The 26,647-nt window shown below is 44.4% G+C and overlaps 1 protein-coding gene across 2 annotated transcripts; it reads left to right on the forward strand.

The window, feature by feature from the left end:
* Window positions 1-132: 132 nt before the first annotated feature.
* On the forward strand, window positions 133-25,969 carry sema4gb (sema domain, immunoglobulin domain (Ig), transmembrane domain (TM) and short cytoplasmic domain, (semaphorin) 4Gb). Of its 2 annotated transcripts, XM_061756079.1 has the most exons (15): window positions 133-311; window positions 1,930-2,109; window positions 11,266-11,414; window positions 11,827-11,889; window positions 11,975-12,073; window positions 12,153-12,246; window positions 12,390-12,503; window positions 12,571-12,725; window positions 17,212-17,387; window positions 18,683-18,821; window positions 18,902-19,124; window positions 19,231-19,346; window positions 19,421-19,575; window positions 23,195-23,256; window positions 23,341-25,969. In XM_061756079.1, the coding sequence occupies exons 2-15, from the start codon at window positions 1,959-1,961 to the stop codon at window positions 24,288-24,290; spliced, it is 2,646 nt and encodes an 881-aa protein (XP_061612063.1). In that variant the 5' UTR covers window positions 133-311; window positions 1,930-1,958; the 3' UTR covers window positions 24,291-25,969. The 2 variants fall into 2 exon arrangements, with proteins under 2 accessions (XP_061612063.1, XP_061612064.1); XM_061756080.1 differs by lacking the exons at window positions 133-311; window positions 1,930-2,109 and adding an exon at window positions 9,987-10,409.
* The last annotated feature ends 678 nt before the right edge of the window (window positions 25,970-26,647 follow it).

Consider the following 26,647-nt stretch of genomic DNA (forward strand, 5'->3'; position numbering starts at 1 on the left):
ACCAGAATAACACTGTTGGAAATAACATTAGTGTAATATTTCTAGGTTTATATAGACTTGCTTATCTCCAAAATAACACAGTGGTTATTATATACTCTTACTGGGACGAAATATCAAACTACAATACAGATAATAACCCGCATGCACGGACATTTTTGTTTATTGTGCTTGTGTGGGCACTGGACAAGGAGTGTTCGTGCGTGAGTGGGCGGGGCCATGGTTGAAGCGACGCTGCAGCTGAGCAGAGCAGAGAGAGCAGACTTACAGAGGGAGCTCGCCGGTCGGTCCGCGCGTACAGGTGCACACAGCAGGTGAGTAGTTTCTTTCTTATTAGGATTTAGTGCGAAAGTGTCCGAATACACACACACACACACACGCACTTCACCTGGAGGAAGCATGTTTGTGTGCTTGTTTTTGCAAAAGGCATACGCGCCTCTGCAAAAAGTAGTTTTTTTTGTTTTTTTTGCGCACTTGGCAGCCACTTCGTTTTTGGTCCAGTGGGATCTCTCTCCAACAAGCTCCTGCACGTTTTGTGTGAATTACTCGTTAATTAACTCGCCATTGCATGGAGGAGCTGTCGCTGAAAGTAAAGAGGACTTGTGAATGATGGACTTCGTGAAAAACGTTGGAAAAGGCGAGGAATTAAGTCAGCAGAATTTTTATTTACATATGCAAAATAAGCTCTCGCTTTTTTTTTTTTCTTTTTTTTTTTGGATAAGTCGTACAGTTTAACCTCTGAGCACATATGCAAACATTGACTTTAAATGGATGCAATATGTGATGTACAACCTTTAAATGTTATTATTTAATTGGGACAAAATTAAGGAAAATTGACTGTTGAATGTTTGTATACTGTACATATACAATGTATAGAAATGCTTGGGTCTTTGCATTGCCTGCCCACCGTAAAGTAAATATTTAGTTACCAATCGGCCAATAACTTAGCAGCAAGGCTGGCCTAAGTTCCAGGCCGAAAGAACTGGTTTGACACGGCGGCCAAAGCACTATCATGTCTAAGCCAAGGGGTAAGCTGAGCTGCAGTGGAAGCCCAGCTGTCCATTGGCCGAGCAGTAAGGGGGGCGTGATCCGAGCTGGCGCACTGCATGAGACAGTTTCGTCCCTAAAATGAGGCAATTTCACCAAGGCCAAGAAATGTGCTGAAAAAAGATGTCTCTAATTCTTGATCCTTGGGTTATTTTGACAAAAGCCTGCCACACATTTCATGAAGATGCCTGGAAACTGTTTTACATTGTGGGTGGGGGGGGGGGGGGGGGTGGGGGGGGGGAAAGCATAATGCCTCCCTTAAATCACATGCAGGTGTTTTACAATATATCATGTCTCGGCATCCTATAATCAGATAAATACACACAAAAAAGACCAAAAGTTTTAACTATTCCAAATCCTCATCCAAAAAAAGATTGTTATGTAATAATGGCGGATTAATGGCATTCATACACAGTTCAATTGAAGTACAGCTGGAAAACAACTTGCCAATGTATTGCCTTTGGAGGTAGTATCATAGGAGGGATTCCACCTTTGTGATTGGTGTTCCGCAATTCCCAGGAGGGGGGTGTGAACTTTAACACCCGCCATTCACTTCTCAGCACCAGACGCTCCCATTTACATGATGTAATTATTGGTATTATTACATTTTATGCCTGAAGTTCAAATAGTAGTGCTGTGTGTTTAAAAAGCGTTTTTTTTCATAAGTTTAAATCGCCTGTGTGGAGGGGTAAAACTATTTGATAAATGTTTTTACATGCTTTCTCTATAGCTTGGCTTTTCACCTATTGCAGGAATGTATCCCCGCGATAAACAGTATCCCACTTAGCTGGGTTATGTGTGAAAGTCATAAGAGGATAAATGTCTGTGTGAAATGGGCTCAGGAATGTTGCTCTGAGGTAACAGTTGGTTGTCTTTCCCTGCAAGTGTTTTTGTCAGTGGGAGAGTCTAACAAGATGCAAACTTGGACATGTTTCGTCAACATGGGACACCAGAAGGTACTTCTCCTCGTTCTCCTCTTGGCTGCAGCGTCCCGGCTCCGGGCCTTTCCCTTCAGCGCGTCTCCAGACGTGGATGTCACCCCTAGGACAACTGTCTTCCTCAAGGGTGAGGCGCAAAACACACACACACACACACACATACATTTTGTGGCCTGATTTGATGCCGCATGCTCGCTGGCCTCAACACTGAGCGACTGGCACAGTTTTTGGCCCCGGAAGCAGGCGCATGGTCTCCAAAGTCCTGTCCTACATCACGCCGCTCGGCAAAACATTTAACGATCGGCGTCTGTGCAGTGCATACTGCTGAATAGGTGTATTTTGTCACCCCTACCCTCCTGTCCGTTTCGTCGCCCCGACTCACCTTTTCCCTCCCTCACCACTGCGGCAGAGCTGCAGCGAGGAAGGGAAATTCCGACGCCTTCCCCCTCCCGTCCTCCCTCCCTGGTGTGATTCTCTGGGGACGAGTATTATTAGAGAAGGGCAGGAACAAGCAGGGCAGCATCCAGAGCCGATGCTGCCTCACGTTCAGAGCCACGAGAACGCAGCGAGTGCAGGATAGAATGCCAAGAAGTCACTTTCTGTATCGCAGATGTCAACTCAGATGTGGCCCGTCGGGTCATTTCATGTGGGACGCCAAAGCCTGGAACTAATTGCGTGTCTCAGAAAATGCGTATTTGACGCCCCGTGCATTTAGTAGCGGTGTAAAACTGAATGCATTGTGATTTTTCCGGTAAAATTTTCTTTTTCTCTTAAGCAAAGGACAAAAAAAAAAACAATTTAACATCAGATATCGGAAAGGATGGAGCCAAATCAATAATAGTTGAAATTATTGTGTTAGTATTTCATAGCACAATAATTCACACTGTTCAAACTGTTACTGTTACACTTGTCTGCATCGTTTATTTTCCAAAAAGAACAAAACGAGAGAAATTATTGACAAACTATTGATGTTGCACTTTCCTAAAAAGAAGACAAACATTTGATGCTGAGGTTGCTTAAAAAGATGCAAAGCAAATTTAGGTAACTCAGTGTGCTTTACATGATTAAAAGCATTTTAAAACAAAGAAAAAAAACAGCTTATAAACATTTGAAACAAAGAGAAAAATAAAAGTACAATTAAGAAGAAGAATAGCTTTTATTGTCATGAACATGCATGGATGCACACAAAATGTGTTCTCTGTATTTTACCAATCACAGTGAACACACGCACACTGGAGCAGGAAATATAATTTAAAAGTGGAAATGCTCTAAGCTGTTAACCCCCTGGAATTAAAAACATTCACACTTGGGGCTGACATCACTTCTGTTGGCAACTTATTCCAATTGTGTACAGCATAAATGCTGCTTCAACATTTTTGCTTTGGATTGTGCTCCACTATTTGACCTGAGTCTGTGATCTCAGAGCACTACTGGGTTTATATTATAGTAGCATTTCTTTCTTGTATTCAGGACCTAAACAATTTAGTGATTGATAGACCAATAGCAGAACTTTAAAATCTATTCTAATGCTGACTGCAAGCCAGTGTAAAGACTTTAGAATTGGAGTAATATGCTCTGACCTCTTTGTTCTGGTCAGAACCCAAACTGCAGCATTCTGAATGAGCTGCAGCTGTTTAATGCTTTTTTTTAGGGAGTCCAGTCAGAAGACCATTGCAATAGTCAAGTGTTCTTGAGCTTAAAGCATGGATAAGCTTCTCCTGTTTTGCTTGGCACATGCAAGCCTTCACTCTGGAAATGTTCTTCAGATGGTGGAAGGCAGTTTTAGTAATTGATTTGATATGACTGTTGAAAGTCAGGTCGGAAGTCAGTCTATCAATACACCAAGGTTTCAGTCTTTGGTGTTTAAAGAGAGTGACTCCAGTTAGTGACTCCAGGTTACTAACAGCAATCCTCTTTTCTTTATTGCCAAAAACAATTATCTCAGTTTTGTTGTGGTTTAATTGAAGAAAAATTTGGCTCATCCAGTTATCTGTTTTAGACAGCACCATTCGCACTCACATTCACACCTACGGGCAATTTAGTCTTCAATCAACCTACCATGCATGTTTTTGGGATGTGGGAGGAAACCGGAGTGCCCGGAGAAAACCCACCCATGCACAAGGAGAACATGCAAACTCCACACAGGCGGGGCCGGGATTTGAACGCCAGTCCCGAGAACTGTGAGGCAGACGTGCTAACCAGTCGGTCACCGTGCCGGCCTGTTATCTAGTATTCAATATTTATTTTTATTTGAAATTATTATGTTGGTTCCTAAATTTTACATTTACTGGAGAATTTATTGGTTGAAGTTGGCAGGTTTTTTTCTATTTCAATTTAAGCATCCATGAATGTGTTCCTCTTTACACAAGAGAGAACCACTTTTATGTTTCTGTTCCCTTTCTGTACCCATGTGTGAACTGAACCGTTGCCTTAAAAACAAAGGGACCTAGTAAACATTGAATTTTAATTGTTTATAAGCAGCCTTCTGACATCATCGAAGTCTGATCTCAAAGTTTTGCTTCATAGTGCGAGGTTTCGCCGCACATCACAAATAGCGACACCGGCGGTCTTTTTGTCATGTCGACTGCTGCGACGAATGGCTGGTTGACAGCGTCGTACTGACTGCAACTCTAATCGAGATGAAGAGCTTAACGAGTGTTGTCGAGCTGTCCCTAAAAAGGTTTCATCAGACTTTTGCGTTCATACAAGCGTGGGCTCTGTCATCACAGATTTTAAGAGGTTGTCCTTGACCTAGTTTCTGAGGTAGTGCGCTTGTTTTTGTGCTGCAGGGGTGCGCTTGGTCCCATGTGCATGACATGTTCCACCCCCTCTCTCCGCCAGTGGTGACACATGTCACTCGACGTGTACGCTGGCAACATTTATAATGTGCGTCCTCTCATTTGTACGCCCATCGTCGCGGGCGGACGTGTCACGCTGTATGAATTAAACAGACAGTATGTTTGACAGATGGCCTGCATGAGTGGGAGTGCAAGGACACGCCACAGCCTTCGTCACGGGAAGAGCAAACTCCTCCGGCTTGTGTAAGCCGCCTATGAAAATGTGTAGGCCTACAGTAAAAAAAAAAAAAAAATGAGCGCCGCCTAACGAGCCTTAATGGATGATGACTTTGGCAAACGTACAGACCCTCCATCCTTTAAAAGGACTGGTTTTAAGCCTCCAAGAAATAGCTGTCCAGGCTTAAAAGCCGGTCTGCTTCTTATGAGCGCAGACTGAGAAACAACAGCCGCTTCGGGATTATTGTGTGACAAAACATCGATATCACAATATAGCATGTCATTATTCGTGGTGGAAATCACTGAGATAAAATATTACAGTGAACTCCCGCTGATTCGTGATTCACTATTTGTAAATCACAATTTTTTTTCTTTCGGACCTTAACGAGCAATCGTTCACTAAAAAGCTCAACGATTGAACTCGCCTATATTTGATTAATACAAAACAGCTTAAGTCTTCTCTTTTTAGGCCGCATCTTGAGATACCGATGCTGTCCGATTACTGGAGTTTGTGTAGTTTCGTACTTAATGGCAAGTTATATTTTTAAATTGTATGTAAATATCTCTATTTCCTTGGAATGGCCTCCCCATCGCCTTACTTACATAGTCAAGCACAAACCTGACCTGCTTCTGCCTCTGCTCACAGACCTGAAGTAATGATAGTGTGAAATATTGATGTGAGTCGCCAGACAATCTGAAAAGATGTTAAGCTACTGTACTGTAAGTGCAGGTTGAGAAAAACATGAATCGTTTTGTACTTCAATTCTCACTCGGGAGATCATCTGTTCGTCTTGTGGGATCTACACTTGGCTGAAGTAATGAAGGCACAAAATAACTGCAGGTGCGTGTGAAACTCTGCCGTCAAACGCAATGACAAAAATTCAAATCTCTCGCAATTTTGTCACGCATCTGTCTGGTATGCGTGTTTCAAACCTGGAAGCTATATGACAAAATCTCTTGGAATGCTGTCGGCTTTCGAAGGACAGCTGGAAATGACCAAATTGACTTAAATGGCCACTTCAAATGAAAATGGCAGACTACTTGAGTCTTTTCAGACATGGCCTCTTGAGACTATTTTGTGGGCCTACTCATGACAGACATGGCTTCCAAATTTCATGTTACTTATTGAAACTGGCTTCGGGGGCTGAATATTCCACACATTTGAAGGAGCCCTGAAATAATCAACATGACCCTAAAATAGCCACTTGAAAAAAACAACCGGCCATGCCTGCCAAATATCATGTTGTAAGCAACATGAAATTTGGCAGGCATTTGGAATTGGCTATAAGGGGGATGCATTTTTGAAAGAAGTCCGGGAGGCGCCCCTAACCCTTTCCTCGCAAATTGCGTGTAAATACTGAGCAATGCTGTCGCCGAGCTAAAATCCTAAAGAAAGAAATGAGAGCGTGTTAATACATCACAGGACAGTCGCACTGACTTAAGTGTTGCATGAAGGTCTTCTTCGTCTTCTTTCCTTACATCATCATTGGACGAAAATGAGTGACAGTCGTCCCAAAAGCGATCCAGTCACTTCTCCGTTGCAGCATTTGTCTCCAACGTCGCTTATTGTGTTATGCACGCTCTCTTGCCAGTCAAGTGACTGACTGAGTCACGCAGGAAGTCATGCACACACACACACACACACACATAGGCTTTATCATCATCCAGACCCCACATGGCGGCTTGCTCTTTGTCTGAAAACGCTTTGAAACCGCCACCTGTAACGGATCAACTGTCAGTTTGTCATATGCCCAACATAAACACGCACATACAGCTTGATGTGATGAAATACGCGTGTGTGCGTGTGCGCGGTTGTGTGCGTGATGTGATAACCTCATACCCTCATCTAACATCAAACTTTACTTCTGACTAATTACACAAACCAGTGCACATTGTCAAGTGCTAGGCTGTGCTGCATGTGTCCATAATGAGGTGTCTTTTCGGACATGGACTGATGAAAGGTTTTGTTTGTCTTCTCATGATAAACATGCCTGTCAAATTTCATGTCGTTAAGTGACACTGGCTTTGGAGGCTGAATTTTCCCAAAATTGAAAGAACCCCTAGAAATGACCAACATGAACCTTCAAACTAAAATGGCAGACTTCCTGTATCTTTTTGGCCATGGCCTTTTTTGTGGGTCTGCTCATGATGGCTATGGCTGCCAAATTTCACGTTAGCTGTACCTAATGTTGTGGCCAAAGAGTGTCCGTCTCTGTCTAATGTACAAGTTGCAGCATCTCATAACAAGTTTGGATTATTATGACTCCCTCTGACATCCAAAGCCTGCATAAACACAACCAAGGTCGCCATCCTTCCTCGGGGCCTCGGGGACGCTGCCTCCATCATTCTGCTCGTCGGCGCTGTTGCATCACGCAGACCCTATTTTATCGTATTTATTTTTTTGTGTTACCAGATCCATGCCAAGGCTTTGGCATGACTCACACGCGCTGCCTAGAGCCGCTGCTGCCGTGTTTGCGTAACTGTTTGTGTCAACATAGCCGCGGAGAAAGTGACGTTGCTTTGCTCGTGCACGTTTTTTCCTCGCGCCCGCGGCTTTCGGGACAACGTTTATTTGAAGTGGGCACAGCCGAGGCTGCGTGCTCCCTGCCACCTTTGGAGGAGGAGTTGGAGGAATGCTTCTTCTTGCTTGGTCTTTAAAGTGGACATATTATGGAAAATGTACCTTTAATATTTGTATACAAATAGATGTGAGTCGGCGGCACGGTGGGCGACTGGTTAGCGCGTCTCCCTCACAGTTCTGAGGACCGGGGTTCAATCCCCGGCCCCACCTGTGTGGACTTTGCATGTTCTCCCCGTGCCTCCGTGGGTTTTCTCTGGGGACTCCGGTTTCTTCCCACATCCCAAAAACATGCATGGTAGGTTAATGGAAGACTCTAAATTGCCCGTAGGTGTGAATGTGATTGCAAATGGTTGTTTGTTTATGTGCCCCGCGATTGGCTGGCAACCAGTTCAGGGTGTACCCCGCCTCCTGTCCGTTGATAGCTGGGATAGGCTCCAGCGCTCCCGCGACCCTTGTGAGGATAAGCAGCTCAGATAATGGATGGATGGATAGATGTGAGTCAGGAGTGCCTGCCCACCCATTGTGTGAAATTAAACAACCAAGTGGGTTTTTAGGTATCTGCCTTTTTCTGAAAATGTGTCTGTGAGTGAGCCGTTCTGCACTGTTACAAAACAACGGGGTTAATTAACATAACCACCCGACACTGAGTTTCTTAGCCAAGGACGTTCCAAAGCGAAAGAACCACTTTGACGTGACGACTGAAGCACTATTATGTCATACCCAAAGGGTAAGCAGAGCTGCAGTGTGAGCACAGAACAGTGTAACCAGCATTAGCCTTTGATAATAATGTTCGGCTAAGGTTGTTGACGTGGTGGTCGTAATATTTGTGTCTGGCGATGTCATATGCCACACCACTAAATTAAAAAGTGTAATCCAGGAATGATAATGACAATGGAATTTATATGGGCACTCACATTAAGTGTGTGAGGGGAATATGGTTGAATTAGCCAGTTTTCTGGGGTACACAGATTAGGTTTACATAACAGCTTTAGCTTTTAAAAAGCTTGTGAACATGCCATTGGCCCAGCAATACGAGGGCTGGTCCACTGCATGAGTCATTTCTAAAACCAGCTAATTTCAACAGATCCAAAATGAAATGTAGTTGTTAGTGAAATGCTCTATTTAGTCCACATTTTTAGTCTGGCACGTGCACACATCGACCACAAGTGGTGCTCAAGCACCTGGTCTTTTGACCCCAGATGAAAAATAAGTGTTCTTTTTGCTGCTGTCCCTTATTTTCTTCATTATTCAATATTAAAAGTAAATAAAAATGATTCCCTCTGTTATCAATTCCAACTAAAGTGTTTTGAAATTTGAGGGACATTTATTTGAGTCCTTGGGATAATTGTGCATATGCTCCCATCTTCATTTATTTGAGGTTCATCAAACGGCACTTTCAATGGTGGCAGGTGCTCATTTAACATGGGTTTGATTGTGATTACTTAATTTTGAACACAGCCGCATCACCATTTGTTAAGCGGGTCTGTGCACTTGTGCAACCACAATATCTCAATTATTTTTTACTTCCCCTCTCATTTTGTTCAGTTGAGTGGTACAGGTTATAGGTTAATTAATAGTGGAATTTAGCTTGGTCTCATTTTTGTCTATAACGAAAACTTGACATTTGAAATAGTCACCTTCTTTGTTGATAGTTGCATTATTGACTGTGTTGATTGTGTTAACAGAAATAAATGCATAAGCTCAATATGTACTACTGTTTTTTTCTAAATTGTATGGAGCACGCCCACGACCCTTGTGAGGATAAAGCGGTACGGAAGATGGATGGATGGATGTATGAATAATTTTGGCGATGAGTACCCTTTTTTTTGGCTTGAGCACCTCCCCCCAAAAATGTCTATGCACGTGCCTGTTTATAGTATATATATCTCAGTGTTTTGAAGCCTTTAGCGGATGTATTTGCTCCCTTGAGTCAAATATTTTTCAGCACTTTCAGCGACTTCGAGTTCAAGGCAATGGTGGTTTAAGTTATTTCATTTCCCTGTAATCGAAGCTAAGTGCTCACATGAAAAACACCAAATGTTTGTTTACCGTTAAAGCAAGAAAAGAAGAACAACAAAACCCTTCCACCGCTTTGGTAAGCTTCGCAGTGTATGCAACGTGATTGATATCATGAGGTGGAAGCGATGTGACTGAGTAGTTGTGACAGGCAGCACTGCGGCCGGCGTGACCGTGGTCATGTGACGCACTTCCATTACGCAACAACACTCAGGAAGACTCGTCGTCCACCTCGTTGGTCAAACATCGAGATTCTTTGGAAGTTTGTTTTGTCTTCTTGTAATTTTACTTAGCTTTAAAATGCACAGCATGTTGTTGTTTTGACTAGCAGGGCGCTGGGGAGGGGGGGGGGGGGGGGGGGGGGGGTCGCTTAGGCTGTTGAGAATGGGGGCAAGAGGGCTCAGGCGAAATTTTAGGGCATTCAGCAGGACAGTTGTCCTAATACTGCCAAGTCGCATCAGCGCTGGAGCTTCATCATCTTCCTTGTCAGCGTGTGGGCGTGTGATAATATTTTATTAGTAGATTGTGCTGCTGGTGATCTCGGTGCGCCCATAAACGGAAAAGACGCAGCATCAGCCAAATTGAAAATGGACGGCCACTCTGTTCATATGTCACTGGGTGTCAGAGCAATTCCCAGATACCATATAATTATGCACCCGAGTAGCATGGAAGCATCTGATTGGATGTTTAAGGGCGTGACTAGAAAATTGTATGAGAAATCTATTGTTCGTGTGGATTTGAATTGATTTCCAAACAATGTTTTGGGTTTCAAATAAGAGCTTCGATAATTGTCGGGCTTTCAAATTATGGCTTCGGGTTAGTGTGTCAAGTCTTTGTTGGGTTTTCAAATATTTTTTTTAAGACTGTATTAGTTTTTGAAGAAAGGCTTTCAAAACTGGATTACGGTTTGAAACTAGGTCTTCAAATTAAGACCTCAAGCAATGGTTAGGTTTTGAAATTAGGGATTCAAACCAGGGTTAGGGTGTCAAACCTGCATTAGAATTGGTAATTAGGGTTTCAAATGAGATCAGAGTTTCAAATTTGCTTTTCTAGATGGGGTTAAAGTTTTATGTGAGGGTTTCAAGCATGGGTTAGTATTTCAAATTCGAGTTTCTAACGGGGTTATGTTAACAAATGAATGTTTCTTGACGAGGTTAGAGTTTCAAATTAGGGATTTAAGCAAGGGTTATAGTTTCAAATTAGGGTTTCACACCAGGATTAATGTTTCAAATTATGACTTCAAGTAAGGGTTAGGGTTTCAAATTAGGTCTTCAAACTGGGGCACCAAGACAGTTTTAGGGTTTCAAACTTGGGATCAAACCTGGGTTAAGGTTTCAAATTAGGGTTTCAAGCAAGAGTTAGTTTTTAAAATTAGAGTTTCAAACCTGGGTTAGGGTTTCAAATGAGTGTTTCAAACTGGTTTTAGGGTTTCAAATGAATGTTTCCAGGCAGGGTTAGGGTTTCAAATTCAGGTTTGAAGCCTGGTATGGGGTTTCAAACAGATGTGGCTGAATTGATGTTTTTTTTAATTTTTAATTTTTTTTTAATCACTATACCTTTGAAACAACGGTGCTGTAATGTATTTCACTAATTGCCTAAACAGGCTACGAAGCAATTAGCGACAGTAAGACACCCCCACCCCCCTTGTGAGAGACCCTCTGGATGTTTGCAGGCCTGCTGGGCAGCGCTCGCTTCAGCGGCTCCGCGCGCAACTGCAGCACCCTACTGCTGGAGGAGGAGGCGGGGATTCTGTACGTGGGAGGAAGAGGAGCGCTATACGCACTCAACGCCTCTGACGTCGCCACACCCGCAAGCCCCCAAGTGAGTACCAAAGAGAACCCCTGCCCCCGACACCCCCCGCGCACACACGCAACACTTTTTCTCCCCACAAGATTGCGTCCTAAAGGAGGACAGACTAAATTTAGCCTGAAACAGATCGAGCAAATCCAATTGTGTCCTTTGTAATTTTATGGCCGCTGGATTAAATGCAGCTTCGCTGAGCAGAGCAAGTGACGAGTTCTTGTTGATGAAAAATGTTATTTTAAACTAAATTCAGATTCTTTTACTATGTATTTTTAAGTTTTGAATTAGATTTTTAAAAATTTGGGGACAAGGGGGGTCTGAAGTCTGAAGAAAAAAATCCTAAAGATAACCTTAATATTTACGTGGTGGCACGTGACGTCATTTTTGTATTGGGTGTGTGTACTATCTTTAATGCAGCGACTGTTTGCAGATCGTGTGGGACGCATCACCCGAGCAGAAGAAGCAGTGTCTGAACAAAGGCAGAGACAATAAGGTGCATTCCCCGCACTCCCGCTCGGCTTGTTATTGGAGGACTTCTTTGAACACTGACATTTGTTTGTGCGTGTGTATGTGAGCAGACCGAGTGTTTCAACCACATCCGCTTCCTGCAGCGCCACAACGAGACTCACCTGTATGCGTGCGGAACCAACGCCTTCAGACCTCTCTGCGCGTATGTCGTAAGTGCAGCCCATATGCTTCGTTTATATGTGGGACAAAGTGGTGTGGGACACCTACAGGACGTGTTCTCTCCATAAGGATTCCGAGCGCTTCAGCTTGTCGTCAGGTTTTGAGGACGGCAGAGACAGGTGTGCGTATGACCCGGCCAAGGGATACACAGGTCTCCTTGTAGGTACGTGTCTTGATTTTTACATCCAAAACACTTCTGGTTACACCTTGAGAGATTTTGCCAAGTTCGTCTTGCTTAGACTAAAGAATGGAGTGAGCCATATGTGCCCTAAGTCAAAAAGTGTTGTTGTGCATTTTCTCAATCAGACGGCGAGATGTTCACGGCTTCACAGTACGAGTTCCGCAGCTCTCCGGACGTGCGCCGCAACTTCCCCTTCCCCACGCTCAGGACGGAGGAGGCGCCTACCCGCTGGCTCCTGGGTAAGCGTGCCTCTCCTCGCCAGACTGCCCAACGCAGACATAACCTGACTTTCCATTTGGCATTCAGAGGCGGATTTTGTGGGCTCGGCTCTGATGCGGGAGAGCATCAACAGCTCCGTCGGCGACGACGACAAGATCTACTTCTTCTTCACGGAGAGGAACCAGGAGCAGATGGCGTACCCCAGCCGGACCAAGGTGTCCAGGGTGGCGCGGGTTTGCAAGGTCAGATGCACCACCCACCCCCCCTCGCCACATTTCATGTGCAATCAGTTTCTTTAGTCCAGACCGCAAGCTCAACTTCCCTTCTGTTATGTTCATTCATTCATAGTCACATGTAGCCTATATTGTTCTATTCACCACCTACAGTACCACCAAAATGCTCTAAGCATGATTACAAGTTTATAGTGACATTAGGTACACATACACAGTATTAATTAAATGACTTTTACACCTACACAATTATAATTTTTAATGATTTTTAGTCAAATTTTACTATGTAAACATTTAGTGAGATGCAATAAATAAAAAAAAATTCAAAATAATTAATTTCCAAAATAATATGCATTATATAACAACCAATAAAAAAGACATCTAAATAAAACTATTTTATAAAATTATTATTATTATTACAATTATGTGATTATTGTTTTTAGGTGCACATACACAATAAGCAATATTTTACTTAATTTTGTGGCATCCAATAAAGGAGGTTTAAAAAAATCTGACTTTGCAGTGTTACATAATTATAATAATAATAATTATTATTATGTAACCTACATGATCAAAATAAATTTTATTTTCAATGTGTAATACACATTTTTAAATTATTAGTATTAGTAGTACCGTATTATTGTACAACTCCAATTCCAATGAAGTTGAGACGTGTTAAACAAATAAAAACAGAATACAATGATTAGCAAATCATGTTCAACCTATATTTAATTGAATACACTACAGAGACAAGATGTTTAATATTCAAACTGATAAACTTGATTGTTTTTAGCAAATAATCATTAACTTAGAATTTTATGGCTGCAACGCTGTCACGTATGGGGAGTAGCTGGATCTAAGAGCAGGCGGAGGCAGATGTAAAATGGTCAACAGTTCATTGAGGAAAGGTAATGGCGGTGGTCCTAGGTAGGTTGGCAGGGGGTGGCGTGGACAGGTGGCAGGCAGTGGTGAGCACAGTCGGCTGGCTTGGCGGCAGGAATGACGTGGATCAGGAACACGGGAGAAAACACTGAGAACAAGGAGACAGGAGTCAAAAAAGGGAACGATGAATAGAGTAACTTACATGAGGTAAATGGGCCGTGGTACCACTGTAAGTAACTGCAATACTTTGGCGAGGATTTCCTGGAACAGGCAGGCTTATATACCGGTGGTGATGAGGCTGATTGGAGACAGGTGCTGAAAACAGAGAGCGGAGGGGAGAGAGAGAGAGAGGACGCAAAGCGCACTCCCGGCTCCAGTAATGAAACTGCAGGGCAGTATATGACAAGCATGTTCCAAAAAAGTTGGGACAGGTGGCAAAAAAGACTGAGAAAGTTGAGGAATGCTCATCAAACACCTGTTTGGAACATCCCACAGGTGAACAGGCTAATTGGGAACAGGTGGGTGCCATGATTGGGTATACAAGGAGCTTCCCTGAATTGCTCAGTCAATCACAAGCAATGATGGGGCGAGGTACACCTCTTTGTGAACAAGTGCATGAGAAAATAGTCGAACAGTTTGAGGACAATGTTCCTCAACGTACAATTGCAAGGAATTTAGGGATTTCATTATCTACGGTCCATAATATCATCAAAAGGTTCAGAGAATCTGGAGAAATCACTGCAAGCGGCAAGGCCGAAAACCAACATTGAATGCCCGTGACCTTCGATCCCTCAGGCGGCACTGCATTAAAAACCGACATCAATGTGTAAAGGATATACTAGAGCGGCTCCAACTACCGGAGACAAATTCCTTGTGTGTTTTGGACATACTTGGCAAATAAAGATGATTCTGATTCTGATTCTGATATCACCACATGGGCTCAGGAACACTTCAGAAAACCAATGTCAGTAAATACAGTTCGGCGCTACATCCGTATGTGCAACTTGAAACTCTACTATGCAAAGCAAAAGCCATTTATCAACAACACCCAGAAACGCCGCCGGCTTCTCTGGACCCGAGCTCATCTAAGATGGACTGATGCAAAGTGGAAAAGTGTTCTGTGGTCCGCCAAGTCCACATTTCAAATTGTTTTTGGAAATTGTGGACGTCGTGTCCTCCCGGCCAAAGAGGAAAAGAACAATCCGCACTGTTATAGACGCAAAGTTCAAAAGCCAGCATCTGTGATGGTTTGGAGCTGTGTTAGTGCCAGTGGCATGGGTAACTTACACATCTGTGAAGGCACCCTTAATGCTGAAAGGTACATACAGGTTTTGGAGAAACATATGCTGAAAGGTAAATACAGGTTTTGGAGAAACATATGCTGCCATCCAAGCAACGTCTTTGTCATGGACGCCCCTGCTTATATCAGCAAGACAATGCCAAACCACGTTCTGCACGTGTTACAACAGCGTGGCTTCGTAGTAAAAGAGTGCGGGTACTAAACTGGCCTGCCTGCAGTCCAGACCTGTCTCCCATTGAAAATGTGCAGCGCATTATGAAGCATAAAATATGACAACGGAGACCCCGGAATGTTGAACAGCTGAAGCTGTACATCAAGCAAGAATGGGAAAGAATTCCACCTACAAAGCTTCAACAATTTGTGTCCTCAGTTCCCAAAAATTTATTGAATGTTGTTCAAAGAAAAGGTGATGTAACACAGTGGTAAACATGACCCTGTCCCAGCTTTTTTGGAATGTGTTGCAGCCCTAAAATTCTAAGTTAATGATTATTTGCTAAAAACAATAAAGTTTATCAGTTTGAACATTAAATATCTTGTCTTTGTAGTGTATTCAATTAAACATAGGCTAAACATGATTTGCAAATCATTGTATTCCGTTTTTATTTATGTTTAACAAAACGTCCCAACTTCATTGGAATTGGGGTTGTACTATTTTCTAGATATAAAGTGGAAAATATTAATATATTTTGATTATTTTGGGTTCCCTATTTATCTACATGAGAGGGTTAAAATATAAATTGTTGAATTAGTACCGGCGGCACGGTGACCGACTGGTTAGACCATCAGCCTCACAGTTCTGAGGACCCGGGTTCAATCCCCGGCCCCACCTGTGTGGAGTTTGCATGTTCTCCCCGTGCCTGCGTGGGTTTTCTCCGGGCACTCCGGTTTCCTCCCACATCCCAAAAACATGCATGAATTGGAGACTCTAAATTGCCCGTAGGCATGACTGTGAGTGTGAATGGTTGTTTGTTTCTATGTGCCCTGCGATTGGCTGGCAACCAGTTCAGGGTGTACCCCGCCTCCTGCCCGATGACAGCTGGGATAGGCTCCAGCACGCCCGCGTCCCTAGTGAGGAGAAGCGGCTCAGAAAATGGATGGATGGATGGCTGGATGAATTAGTACCTCGTTGAATTGAATGCCATCAGATTGTGCAGCTGTACCTCATGTGTTTTTTCAACACAAAGTAAATCATAGCTTGTTATCCTTTTCAATTAATGCCCTACTGTATGCGTGTGATAAATGCTAAATATGCTGAGCAAGATGAGAATGCTTAAATCACAATTTAAAACTACATTTGGGGTATTTGTTTAGCGCTGTTGACACACAAATACTGTCCTAATAAGGTCGTCTCTTCCTCCCGCTCCCGCTCAGAGGTTTCATTAAGACGCCACGCTGGTTGGCGTTGGCTCTGGACGAGCCCCCAGACGGTCCACTTTTGGTTTTTGGAACATGTGACCTCCTTTATGAGAAACGGGTCACATCAGTGCAGCTCTTAGAGGCGTAACGGTAGAGTCGGCGCAGTTCCATAGCCGCTGTGGCTTTACACATTCAGATACTTACATTAACCAGTGAGAGCGACAATTGCTTTCAACACAAAGGGGGCATGAGCAGTGAGCGTTAAATTTTAAACTCTGGCCATGGCCTCCCTCTAGCCTGTTTGACATCTCTGATACTACAAAAGAAGTCGGAAACTTGAACACCCCATGCCGCTTTGTACCTTTCACACAGGACACTGAGCTGTGAGTGTGAAAGCGACAACTAGAATTTCTGAGTCCATCCATCCATCCATTTTCTGAGCCGCTTCTCCTCACTAGGGTCGCAGGGCGTGCTGGAGCCTATCCCAGCTGTCATCGGGCAGGAGGCGGGGTACACCCTGAACTGGTTGCCAGCCAATCGCAGGGCACATAGAAACAAACAACCATTCGCACTCACAGTCACACCTATGGGCAATTTAGAGTCTCCAATTCATGCATGTTTTTGGGATGTGGGAGGAAACCAGAGTGCCCGGAGAAAACCCACGCAGGCACGGGGAGAACATGCAAACTCCACACAGGCGGGACCGGGGATTGAACCCGGGTCCTCAGAACTGTGAGGCTGACGCTCTAACCAGTCGCCCACCGTGCCGCCAATTTCTGAGTCATTTAAGTTAAAAAAAAAAATAAAAAATTGTATTACACTCCAGTCCTGTAAATTGTGCCGATTGACCTGTTGCCGAGCCCACACCCCAATCACAGCACAGAACAGACGTTCCCAGTTTTAGGTCTATTTTTTCTCATTTTCCGTTTTTTTGTCTAAGCAGTGCATGTGTGTCTGCAGACGGACTGGGGCGGTCAAAGGACCCTTCAGAGAAAGTGGACCTCATTCCTCAAGGCCCGGCTCCTGTGTTTTGTCCCCGAGTACGAGCTCTACCTCAACGTCCTGCGCGGCGTCTTTGTCCTGCGTGGTCGTAACGCGCAGAGCAGCTTCTTGTACGGCGTCTTTGGCCTGGAATGGTGAGAAACAGAGACCGTTTGAAGGAAGCACATGGTTAAATTTCCCACTGTTGTATGTCCTTTTCCATGTCAATGCAAACAATTGTATGTTTGTGAACATCAGACGGCCCATGTTTATTGTTATTATTTATGCAGACATTGTAATTTAGTATGTAGCTCCTACATGTGATCATATAATCGCATCTTTATACTTAGTGAAGCAGCATGTGGTTCAATAGCCATGGTTATTCTCATACGCCATGTTCCGAGTCAAAACAATTGTACGTTTGTCATCAATGAGCAGCTTGTGTTTATTGTTGTTGTTTATACTGATACTGGAATTTAGTATGTAGCTGCTACATGTGATCAGATAATCATGTCTTTAGAATTGGTGAATGTTGATCGCCCCAGGTCACTGTACACAATTGTATGTTTGTCATTGCCAGGCAGCATGTATTTATTATTATCATCGTCATCCCTTGCTATATTGCGGTTCACTTTTTGAGCTTTACTGCATCGCAGATTTTTTGATAGTACTTCTACCACGGATGATTTGCTATATTCCGGTATTGTGCTGTGATTATTTTTCCACACAGACTTTTACTGCAGACTGTAGAAATAAGTGTGAGCCAGGAGGACAGAGACAAAGACAGAGAATGTCTAAAGTTTGGCATCATTTCACACTTAAAGAAGCTAAAGTGCAATGTGCCTATTGTCAAGTACACCTAGCTTTAATTACACATCGTCAGCTAACTCAATATAGCCTACCAGCGCAAGTTAGAATGAATTGTCATCCATAACAGGTGGTTAGGATAGAGGGGGGCCAGACACAGCTGTTGGTGCACTTTCTATCTCTTTATTGAACAAACAATAAAGTACAGTAAGCACAAGCCCATTTTTAGCCGACCTGCTGGTGGCTGGTACACTGGCTAATTTTTAGCCGGTTAACAGCTAGTCAACTTTACATTCTCTTTCACTGACTTGCACATCACTCAACAGGGCACGCCCGCCTTTTTAAGGCACCCGCACATTCAACGTCTCCGATTCTACAATGTAGAACATGAGGATGGTGACCCCAAGTGGACAAAATAATACGTGTATCTCATATCCATATATTGTGGTATTATATGCAAGAAGCTTTAAAATGTATATCAGTAATAAAATATTTGGTCGCAGAATTCTTCACGTAACCCCCGGTGATCAGATAATCATATCTTTTGACTTGGTGACGCAGCATAGGTTCATCGCCTCGGGTCATTTGCATGTGCTCTGTTCCAAATGCTTCAGCTCTGTACCTCTCCTCTGTTGTCTTTCAGGAAGAACATCAAAGCCTCGGCCATCTGCCAGTACGCCTTCTCAGACGTGCAGAAGGCCTTTGACGGGCCCTACATGGAGGTGCAGGACTCCAAGTGGCGGGAGTACACAGGGAAGATCCCAGAGCCGAGACCCGGGTCTGTAAGTTCCACCCGACACGTCGCAAATGCTCACGCACGCAAAGAGTAGACCTCAGCAGGCTTCCCTCGTCGTCTCTTCAGTGCATCACCGACGAGCACCGGTCCCGGGGCATCAACTCGTCGCGAGACCTCCCCGACAGCGTGCTGACGTTCGCCCGGAGGCACCCGCTCATGGCCGTCCAGGTCCGTCCAGTCCGAGCACGACCTCTCATGTTCAAGAGGAGTATCAACTATGTCCGCATCGCCGTGCACCTCCAGCCGGCGCTGGATGGAAACATCTACACCATCCTCTTCCTGGGAACCGGTGAGCAGAAGTTCACTTCATCCGGGTGAAGCAGCATTAGCACTAGCTGCTTCTTTAAATTTGTTAGCCCATCATCTACTTTTGACGAGGTTGTGTCTCTTCCCAGATGATGGCTGGTTGCACAGAGCGGTGGACATCGGGGGGAAAATGCACATCATGGAGGAGCTGCAGCTGTTCGATCAAGCCCAGCCAATAGAGAGTCTGGTCCTAGCCTCAACCCTGGTGAGCATAACCCCACTTTTTTAAAAGTCAAATGCCGAGAACCGTATTCACGCGTGCCCATTTTTTTCTCGCAGCGATGCATCTACGTGGGCTCCCACTCGGGGGTGGTGCAGATCCCCATGTCGGCCTGTCGGAGGTACACTTCCTGTTACGATTGCGTCTTCGCGAGGGACCCCTTCTGTGGCTGGGATGGCCGGGAGTGCGTGGAGGTGTGGTCGCATGCGCAGAGGTGAGGGCCGAGGGGATTTCACAACACAGCCGTAGCTAAATAATAAAAGCCAAAGAAAAACACCGTTCTTCAGTTAATCCTATAGATTCTTACTGAGTTAACTGTCATGTTGTGAACTCCCAAGTTTTGTTTGTTTGTTCAATTTTTGGGGTTACTTATCACATTTTACATGCTCAGTTTAAAAAAAACTGAGCCCTTAAAGCCAGTTTCACCATGCAATGTGAAAATTAGTCAGCATATCTAACATGAGTAGACCCACAAAAAAAATCTGAAGAAGCCATACCTGAAAAGACAGGAAGTCTGGTCATTTCGGAGGGTCCTTAAATATTTTATATTTTATATTTTCAACACCACCTATCCTGGTTAGGGTCGCAGGGCGCTGAAGCCTATCCAAGCTGACTTTGGGTGAAAGGCGGACTACACCCTGAACTGGTCACCAGTCAGTCGCAGGACACATATAGACAGGGACAACCATTCGCACTCACATTCACACCGTCACTGAGTGGGAACTCAACCCACACTGCCCGCACCGAAGTCAGGCAAATGTACCACTACACCCTCAGAATCAGAATCAGAATCATCATTATTTGCCAAGTATGTCCAAAAAACACACAAGGAATTTGTCTCCGGTAATTGGAGCCGCTCTAGTATGACAGCAAACGGTAAATTGACAGAGAACACTTTTGAGACAGAAAGACATTGACGAAAACAGTCACTCAGCAATAAAGGGTTGCTAGTTATCTGGTAATGCCGGTACAAATTTATTTTTTTGACAATTGTGCAAAAAGATGCAGAGTCCTCTAGCACTTAGAGCAGTTCGGATGACTAATATAGCAATAGTCCGGTGCAATGACCATTGTGCAAAGGGCGCCGAGACTTCAAGCGAGTAGTGCGATAATCTGGGACAATGTTGATTGTGCAAATCAGTCAGTGTGCAAATGGAGCAGATGCTACTCTGGCATGAGTGGCCAGTATTGGTCAACAACAGATATGCAAATAGTGCAGCATGGCGAGACTACTACAGTAAGTGCACGAGTAATATATAATTGGCCCGATAGAAATGTGACAGGAAACTCAGACAAAAAAATTGGCAGCATGTTGCAACGGAATTTTAGGTTAGCTGTTTAAGAAGTTGATTGCAAGAGGGAAGAAGGTGTTGGAATGTCTACTAGTTCTAGTTTGCATTGATCGGTAGCGCCTACCTGAGGGAAGGTGCCGCAAGAGCCGGTGACCGGGATGTGGAGGGTCCAAGAGGATTTTGCACGCTCTTGTCTTAGTTCTGGCAGCCTGCAAGTCCTCAAGGGTGGGTAGGGGGGTGCCAGCAATCCTTTCAGCAGTTTTGACTGTCCCTTGCAGTCGGAGTTTGTTGTTGTTGTTTCAGCGATTGGAATGCATGCCAGACTGATTTAGAGTCTTTAGCGCTAAACTGTTTTTCCAACTTTGCTGCATAGTTCCTCTTTGCAATGTTAATTTCTTTAGTCAGCTGGTTTCTAGCTTGATTATACAGGGCCCTGTCCCCACTTTGATATGCGTCCTCTTTAGCTTGGCGAAGTTGCTAAAGTTTGGCAGTGAACCACGGCGAAATTGAAATTGAAAGTGCGAAATGACTTTGTTGGTACACAAACCTCTTCACAGAAACTGATATAGGATGTGACAGTGTCCGTATATTCATCCAGGCTGCCCGCTGAATTTTCAAAGACACTCCAGTCTGTGCAGTCTAAACAACTTTGAAGTTCCATCTTTGCTTCATTTGTCACTGTTTTCACTTTAGGCTTCGCGCATTTAAGTTCTTGCCTGTATGTCGCTATTAAGTGAATTAAGCAGTGATCAGACGACCCCAGTGCTGCACGAGGTTTGGCCCGGTATGTGTTATTTCGCGTAGTATAGCAGTGGTCCAAAATCTTATTTTCCCTGGTAGGACAGTCGATGTGCTCCTTGTATTTAGGGAGTTCGTGGTTGAGTTTAGCTTTGTTAAAGTCCCCAAGAATAATGAGGGGTGAGTCCGGGTGTTTTTTTTTCAATTTCGTTGACTTGTTCGGCGACCATTAGCAGTGCGGCGTTCGTGTTAGCTTGAGGCGGAATGTATACACAAGCTAGAATGAATGATGAAAACTCACGCAGCGAGTAGAATGGCTTACAGTTCAAAAACAGCGACTCCAAATGCGGGCTGCAGTCTGTGCTGAGCTCCGTGACGTCCGTACACCAGTTTTCGTTGATATAGAAGCATATCCCGCCGCCTTCTGTTTTCCCCCGATGATTCCATGTCGCGGTCTGCCCTGTGAAGATGGAAGCCGGGAAGCATGACGGACGGCTCCATCGGGTACAGCGTCACAAAGCCAAGTCTCCGTAAAGCACATGGCGGCGGAACCTCCGAAGTCTTTACAGGTCTTTATCAGTAGATGAAGCTCGTCCGTTTTGTTGGGTAGGAAGCATAGCTTCGCAAGGTGGATGGACGGAAACGCCAGTCTGTATCCTCTCTTGCGGAGTTTCACCTGGATGCCGGCTCGCTTCCCTCTGTGGCGGCTTCATGCGCCAAAGGCCGCAGTCGCTGCTCCGGTGAGTAACTCAGGGAAAAAACTGAGCGGATTTGCGAAAGTTGGTGAAAGAAAGTCCGGAGTAGCCTCCTTGATGGTTAGGAAGTCTCCCCTTGTGTAAGTGCATCATGTAATGTCTCCAAAGACAGACGAAAAACACAGAAACAAAAACAATACGAGAGCGCGCATAACCGAGGCGACCGCACGGGTAGGCGCCATCTTAGCAGAGTTCATGCAACAAGGCGTAGTAAGGATGCACTAACACAGGATGCACAGTGACAGTCCTTCAATATTTTTTTTTTAAATTCAGCCTCCAAAGCCAGGTTGACTTTGCAGCATGAATTTGGTAGGCAGGTCTGTCATGAGTAGACGTACAAAGAACAACAACTCTAAAAGCCATGCCCAAAAAGACCCAGGAAGTCTGCTATTTAGGTTGGAAGCAGCCATTGGCATTCTTTTGATGGCTTTGAAAACTCAGCCCCCAAAGCCTCTTTGACTTAGCAATTTCAAATTTGGGAGACATGTCTATCAAAAGTAGACCCACAAAAAAGACTCATGAAGCCATGCCCCAAAAAAATCTGAAATTTCAAGGTCAATTTGGTCAATTCCTTAAATGTTTTTGAAACATTCAGACCCAAAGCCTGTTTAATTTTCCAATGTGAACCTTCTTAGGTATGTCTATCATACATAGACTGACAAAAAAGTCTCAAGAAGCCATACCCAAATAGACACAGGAAGTCTGCCATTTTGGTTGGAAGGGACCATTTTATAAATTCAATTGTCATCTCTGCGATCCTTAATCACTGCCATTGACGGCTGTTGAATTCAAATATCCATGTTAGCATGGAGGACTGGCAGTGAATGAGTTAAATATTTGTGAAAAAAATTGCCTCCTATGCCAGTTTTACATACCAAATAAAATTTCGTTGGCATGTCTATTATGAGTAGACCAACAAAAAAGTCTCACGACGCCATGCCTGAAAAGAAAGGAAATCTGCTATTTTGGTTTGAAGCAGCCATTTTAGGGTAAACTCCAAAAACAGAACTTCAAGGGATGATGTCATTGTGGAATCATTTCATTTTAGGTCAAACCTCACCCAGGACATCCAGAGAGGTACCAGGGGCTGCAAGGAGAATTCAGGAAATGGTAAGTATGGATTCACAATAGTGCAGTGTTTCCAGTCACTGTGGAAACACACTCATACGCTGCCCTATTTCATCGGCTACGCAGTGGTCCACCGGAGGCGCTCGGTGATGTCGGGTGATGACGTGCTCCTCCAGTGCGAGCTGCGCTCCAACTTGGCGATGCCACGCTGGACGTTGGACGGCAGAGATCTGCGGGGTTACGGGGTCGATTCGGGATACCGCGTGGGCACAGACGGCCTCCTCGTCATCGGGGCTCGGGGCAGGCAGAGCGGCTCGTATCGCTGCTTCGCCGTGGAGAACTCCGTCTCCGTCCTGGTTTACTTGTACACGGTAAGGGTGCACACGGATTCGTACTTTCCGGCGGAGGAGACGACGGCGCCGACTTATCCGTCCACGCTTCTCGGCACGACGGCGACAATGGACCCTTCCACGGTTGGGCGGCCCTCTCCCTCGCTCACTGCCCCGCTGCCGCCGGGGCCGGAGCTCCATACTAACCGACACATGGAGGCCCTGTACATCTGCCTGGTTGCTGTCCTTGGCGGGCTGTGCCTGGTGTTGTCCGTGGTCTTGCTTTATGTGAGTTTCTGCACCAGGCGGGTCTCTCGGGGCCGGAAGTTCTCCCAACAGCAGGGCTTGCACGTCCTGGGGTCCTCGGAGAGGAAACGGAGCTCCCACATAGAGCTTCAAACCATCTCCAACGGACGTCAGGGACGCCGCTCCATCTCGGTGCCCACATTCGGGGACTTCCTGCAGATCGTTCCCGGCGAGGTCTCTCCGACAACCAGCACCCCGCCGGCCGCCCCTCCGCTCCCCATGCCCCCGCCGCTGCCCGACGTGGACTACGCCAACGGGCTGTCGGCCACGCTGCCCAGCGTCCTGCGCAAGATGAACGGCAACAGCTACGTGCTCCTGCGGCAGGTGGACCACGACGGCGTGTCGCCGCTCTACCACTCCTTCACAGAGGAGCTCAACCGCATCCTGGAGCAGAGGAAGCACACACAGCTGGACCTCCAGCCCCACGAGAGCTCCATCTAAGCATACTAAAAAGGGGCTAAAAAAAACACAAAAGCATGGGGAGAACATGCAAACTCCACACAAGATGGGCCAGAGCATCGATTCAAACCCTGAACGTTAGAATTGGGAGCCAGACACGCTAACTATTAGCTGGACGTGCTAACCACTGGGTCACCGTGCTGCCCTTTAAACGAGGCACATTTTACCCAGAAATTGATCACATCAGAACGTGTTTGCATTAGGGTTGGGCGATAAATTTGAGTTTATTCGGCTGGACAATTTTTTGGCTTCCGTAGTTCAAATAGCGTCCCTGCTGATGTGCACTGCTTACACTAACAACATGGCTTCGAACAGAGTGGAGCTAGTTTACAAAAGCACAGTGTCATTGTTGCCAAATTAGTGACTTTTTCAACTTCTCTAGCAGCATTTTTTTTTTTTAAATCAATGAACGACTTTAATTCCCGAGGTATGTGCGACCAAGCCGCAAATATTTTCCCGAGGTTGCTTGCCTCAATTGGGAAGAGCAAGAGGGAGCTGGAGAGGGTGCGGTGTTACTGTTCGACTACCGACACGTGGACCGACCAAGCCATACAGTTTGATGGCTCATTTTATGGTGTTAAATTCTTTAACTTTTAAAATGTTAATTTATTAAGGATTGAGTTTAAATACGTTTTGACAAAAGCAACACTTTTTTTCCCCAAGAAGAAAACCTGTTTTCACAATATCTGTAAAGAAAAATCTATTTTTTTCCTATTATTTCTGTGGAAGTTGATGCAAATTAATGCTAAAAAAAAAAAAAAAAAAAAAACTAGCTTGAAAAAAAAAACTATTAAATCTTGTTTGGTATCAGGAGAAATAAAGCAAATCTCAGAAGGGAAAACTATTTGATCAATGTCATTGTTGTTGAGATTGAGATTTTACTTTAAGGCCACATATCCCAGCAGTCGGAAAAAGATGAAGAATTACAATAAACTTTTCACCCTTTCGAAGCAACCCTGTTCAAATCAGCTGCTTTTGGGGAGCTTTCCTGTCTCTTGCAAATGAACCACTACTCAATCCACCCACATTTTTCTGCAGCGTGAAGGTAGCCTCTGTTTTTCAAATGGCTCCAATGAGTTTCACTTTAGGACAAAAATAAAATACCTCAGTGTTGATATATTGTATAACACATGACAGAACTTCTTGGAGGCCATCTTAACTCTTTGAGATGCTTATCAACGCTGGAAACTCCAGTTTTTCTATTCAGTGATTTTTCTCAGGATTGTCTGCGTCCGTTGTCCCGTCTTGTCACACCAGTGTACTGCTAACTCAAGCAAGGCAGCACCAATACCAGATTTTAGCCATAAAATAATTTTTTGAAGAGTCTAGTGGTGACTCTCGCCATGTGTTGTCACATAAATTACACAACAAAAACATTACATCACCTATGGCAAACCGGATAAACACATTTTTTTTTACCATCCTGTTTGTCACAAAAGACTGAAAACTTTGTTTGAAGCTATGTCTGCTTTTTCGAGGACAAGTCTGTTGATACTTGAGGGCACTTGGTGGTGGTTTGCCCTTTTGTAGGTGCAATGATACCACATGAGCCAAATACTTTTGTCCATGTCGTGTAGGTTTAAAAAGCAAGCTGTAAGGACACGGTCAGATTTTGCCACTGGGAATGGACGCCACGAGGTTGTGTTGAGTGTGAGTGGCAACGCAGCAGTGTAGCTTAGCAACAGCATCTATATTTTGAACCATGCCAGACGTCTACCATTCTGGCTCAAGCTGTGCGACGTAGGCCCAATGATGTAATTTAAACCAAAAATAAATTATATTTCTAGGCGCCGTAGGGGAATTGGAAATGTGTGGGAAAGAGCCTGTTGTGGTTCAATGTCATGTTAAGTCTTGTCATACAATGGGAAACTACAAGGACATTAATAAACAAATTGTGAAATGGTTAATGAACCTGTCAAACTAGTCAACTTTATTATGTTGTTTTGGGTCACCCTGGTCATTGGTAGGCATGTCTGTCATGAGTAGATGTACAAAAACAATCTCAAGAAGCCATGACCAAAAAGACGCAGGAAGTCTGCTATTTTGCTTAGAAGTGGCCATTTTAGGGGGAATTCAGTCATTTCCACAAGTATTATTTTTAAATTCAAATTGAATTTGGTCATTTTGAGAAGGAATGCTTAGAAAACACAGGAAGTTTGTTGGTCATTTCCCGTGATCCTTCAAATTATTTTAAAAAATTCTGTCCCTGAAACCAATTTCATTCGGAACATAAAATTCGGTAGGCATGGCTATCATGAGTCGACCCAAAAAATATAAGAAACGATGCCCAAGAAGACAGAGGATTTGCCATTTTGTTGGCTTGTCATTTTAGAGTCATT

This window comes from Phyllopteryx taeniolatus, chromosome 19 (assembly GCF_024500385.1).
Source record: "Phyllopteryx taeniolatus isolate TA_2022b chromosome 19, UOR_Ptae_1.2, whole genome shotgun sequence".
Lineage (NCBI taxonomy): Eukaryota > Metazoa > Chordata > Actinopteri > Syngnathiformes > Syngnathidae > Phyllopteryx > Phyllopteryx taeniolatus.

Bases quoted from the DNA above. Each gene is read 5' to 3' on its own strand.
- sema4gb (XM_061756079.1), top strand. From the start codon at position 1,959: ATGCAAACTTGGACATGTTTCGTCAACATGGGACACCAGAAGGTACTT. The intron at 12,504-12,570 runs GTAAGCGTGCCT...TTTGGCATTCAG, and splicing joins GCCTACCCGCTGGCTCCTGG to AGGCGGATTTTGTGGGCTCG. The intron at 17,388-18,682 runs GTGAGAAACAGA...GTTGTCTTTCAG, and splicing joins GGCGTCTTTGGCCTGGAATG to GAAGAACATCAAAGCCTCGG.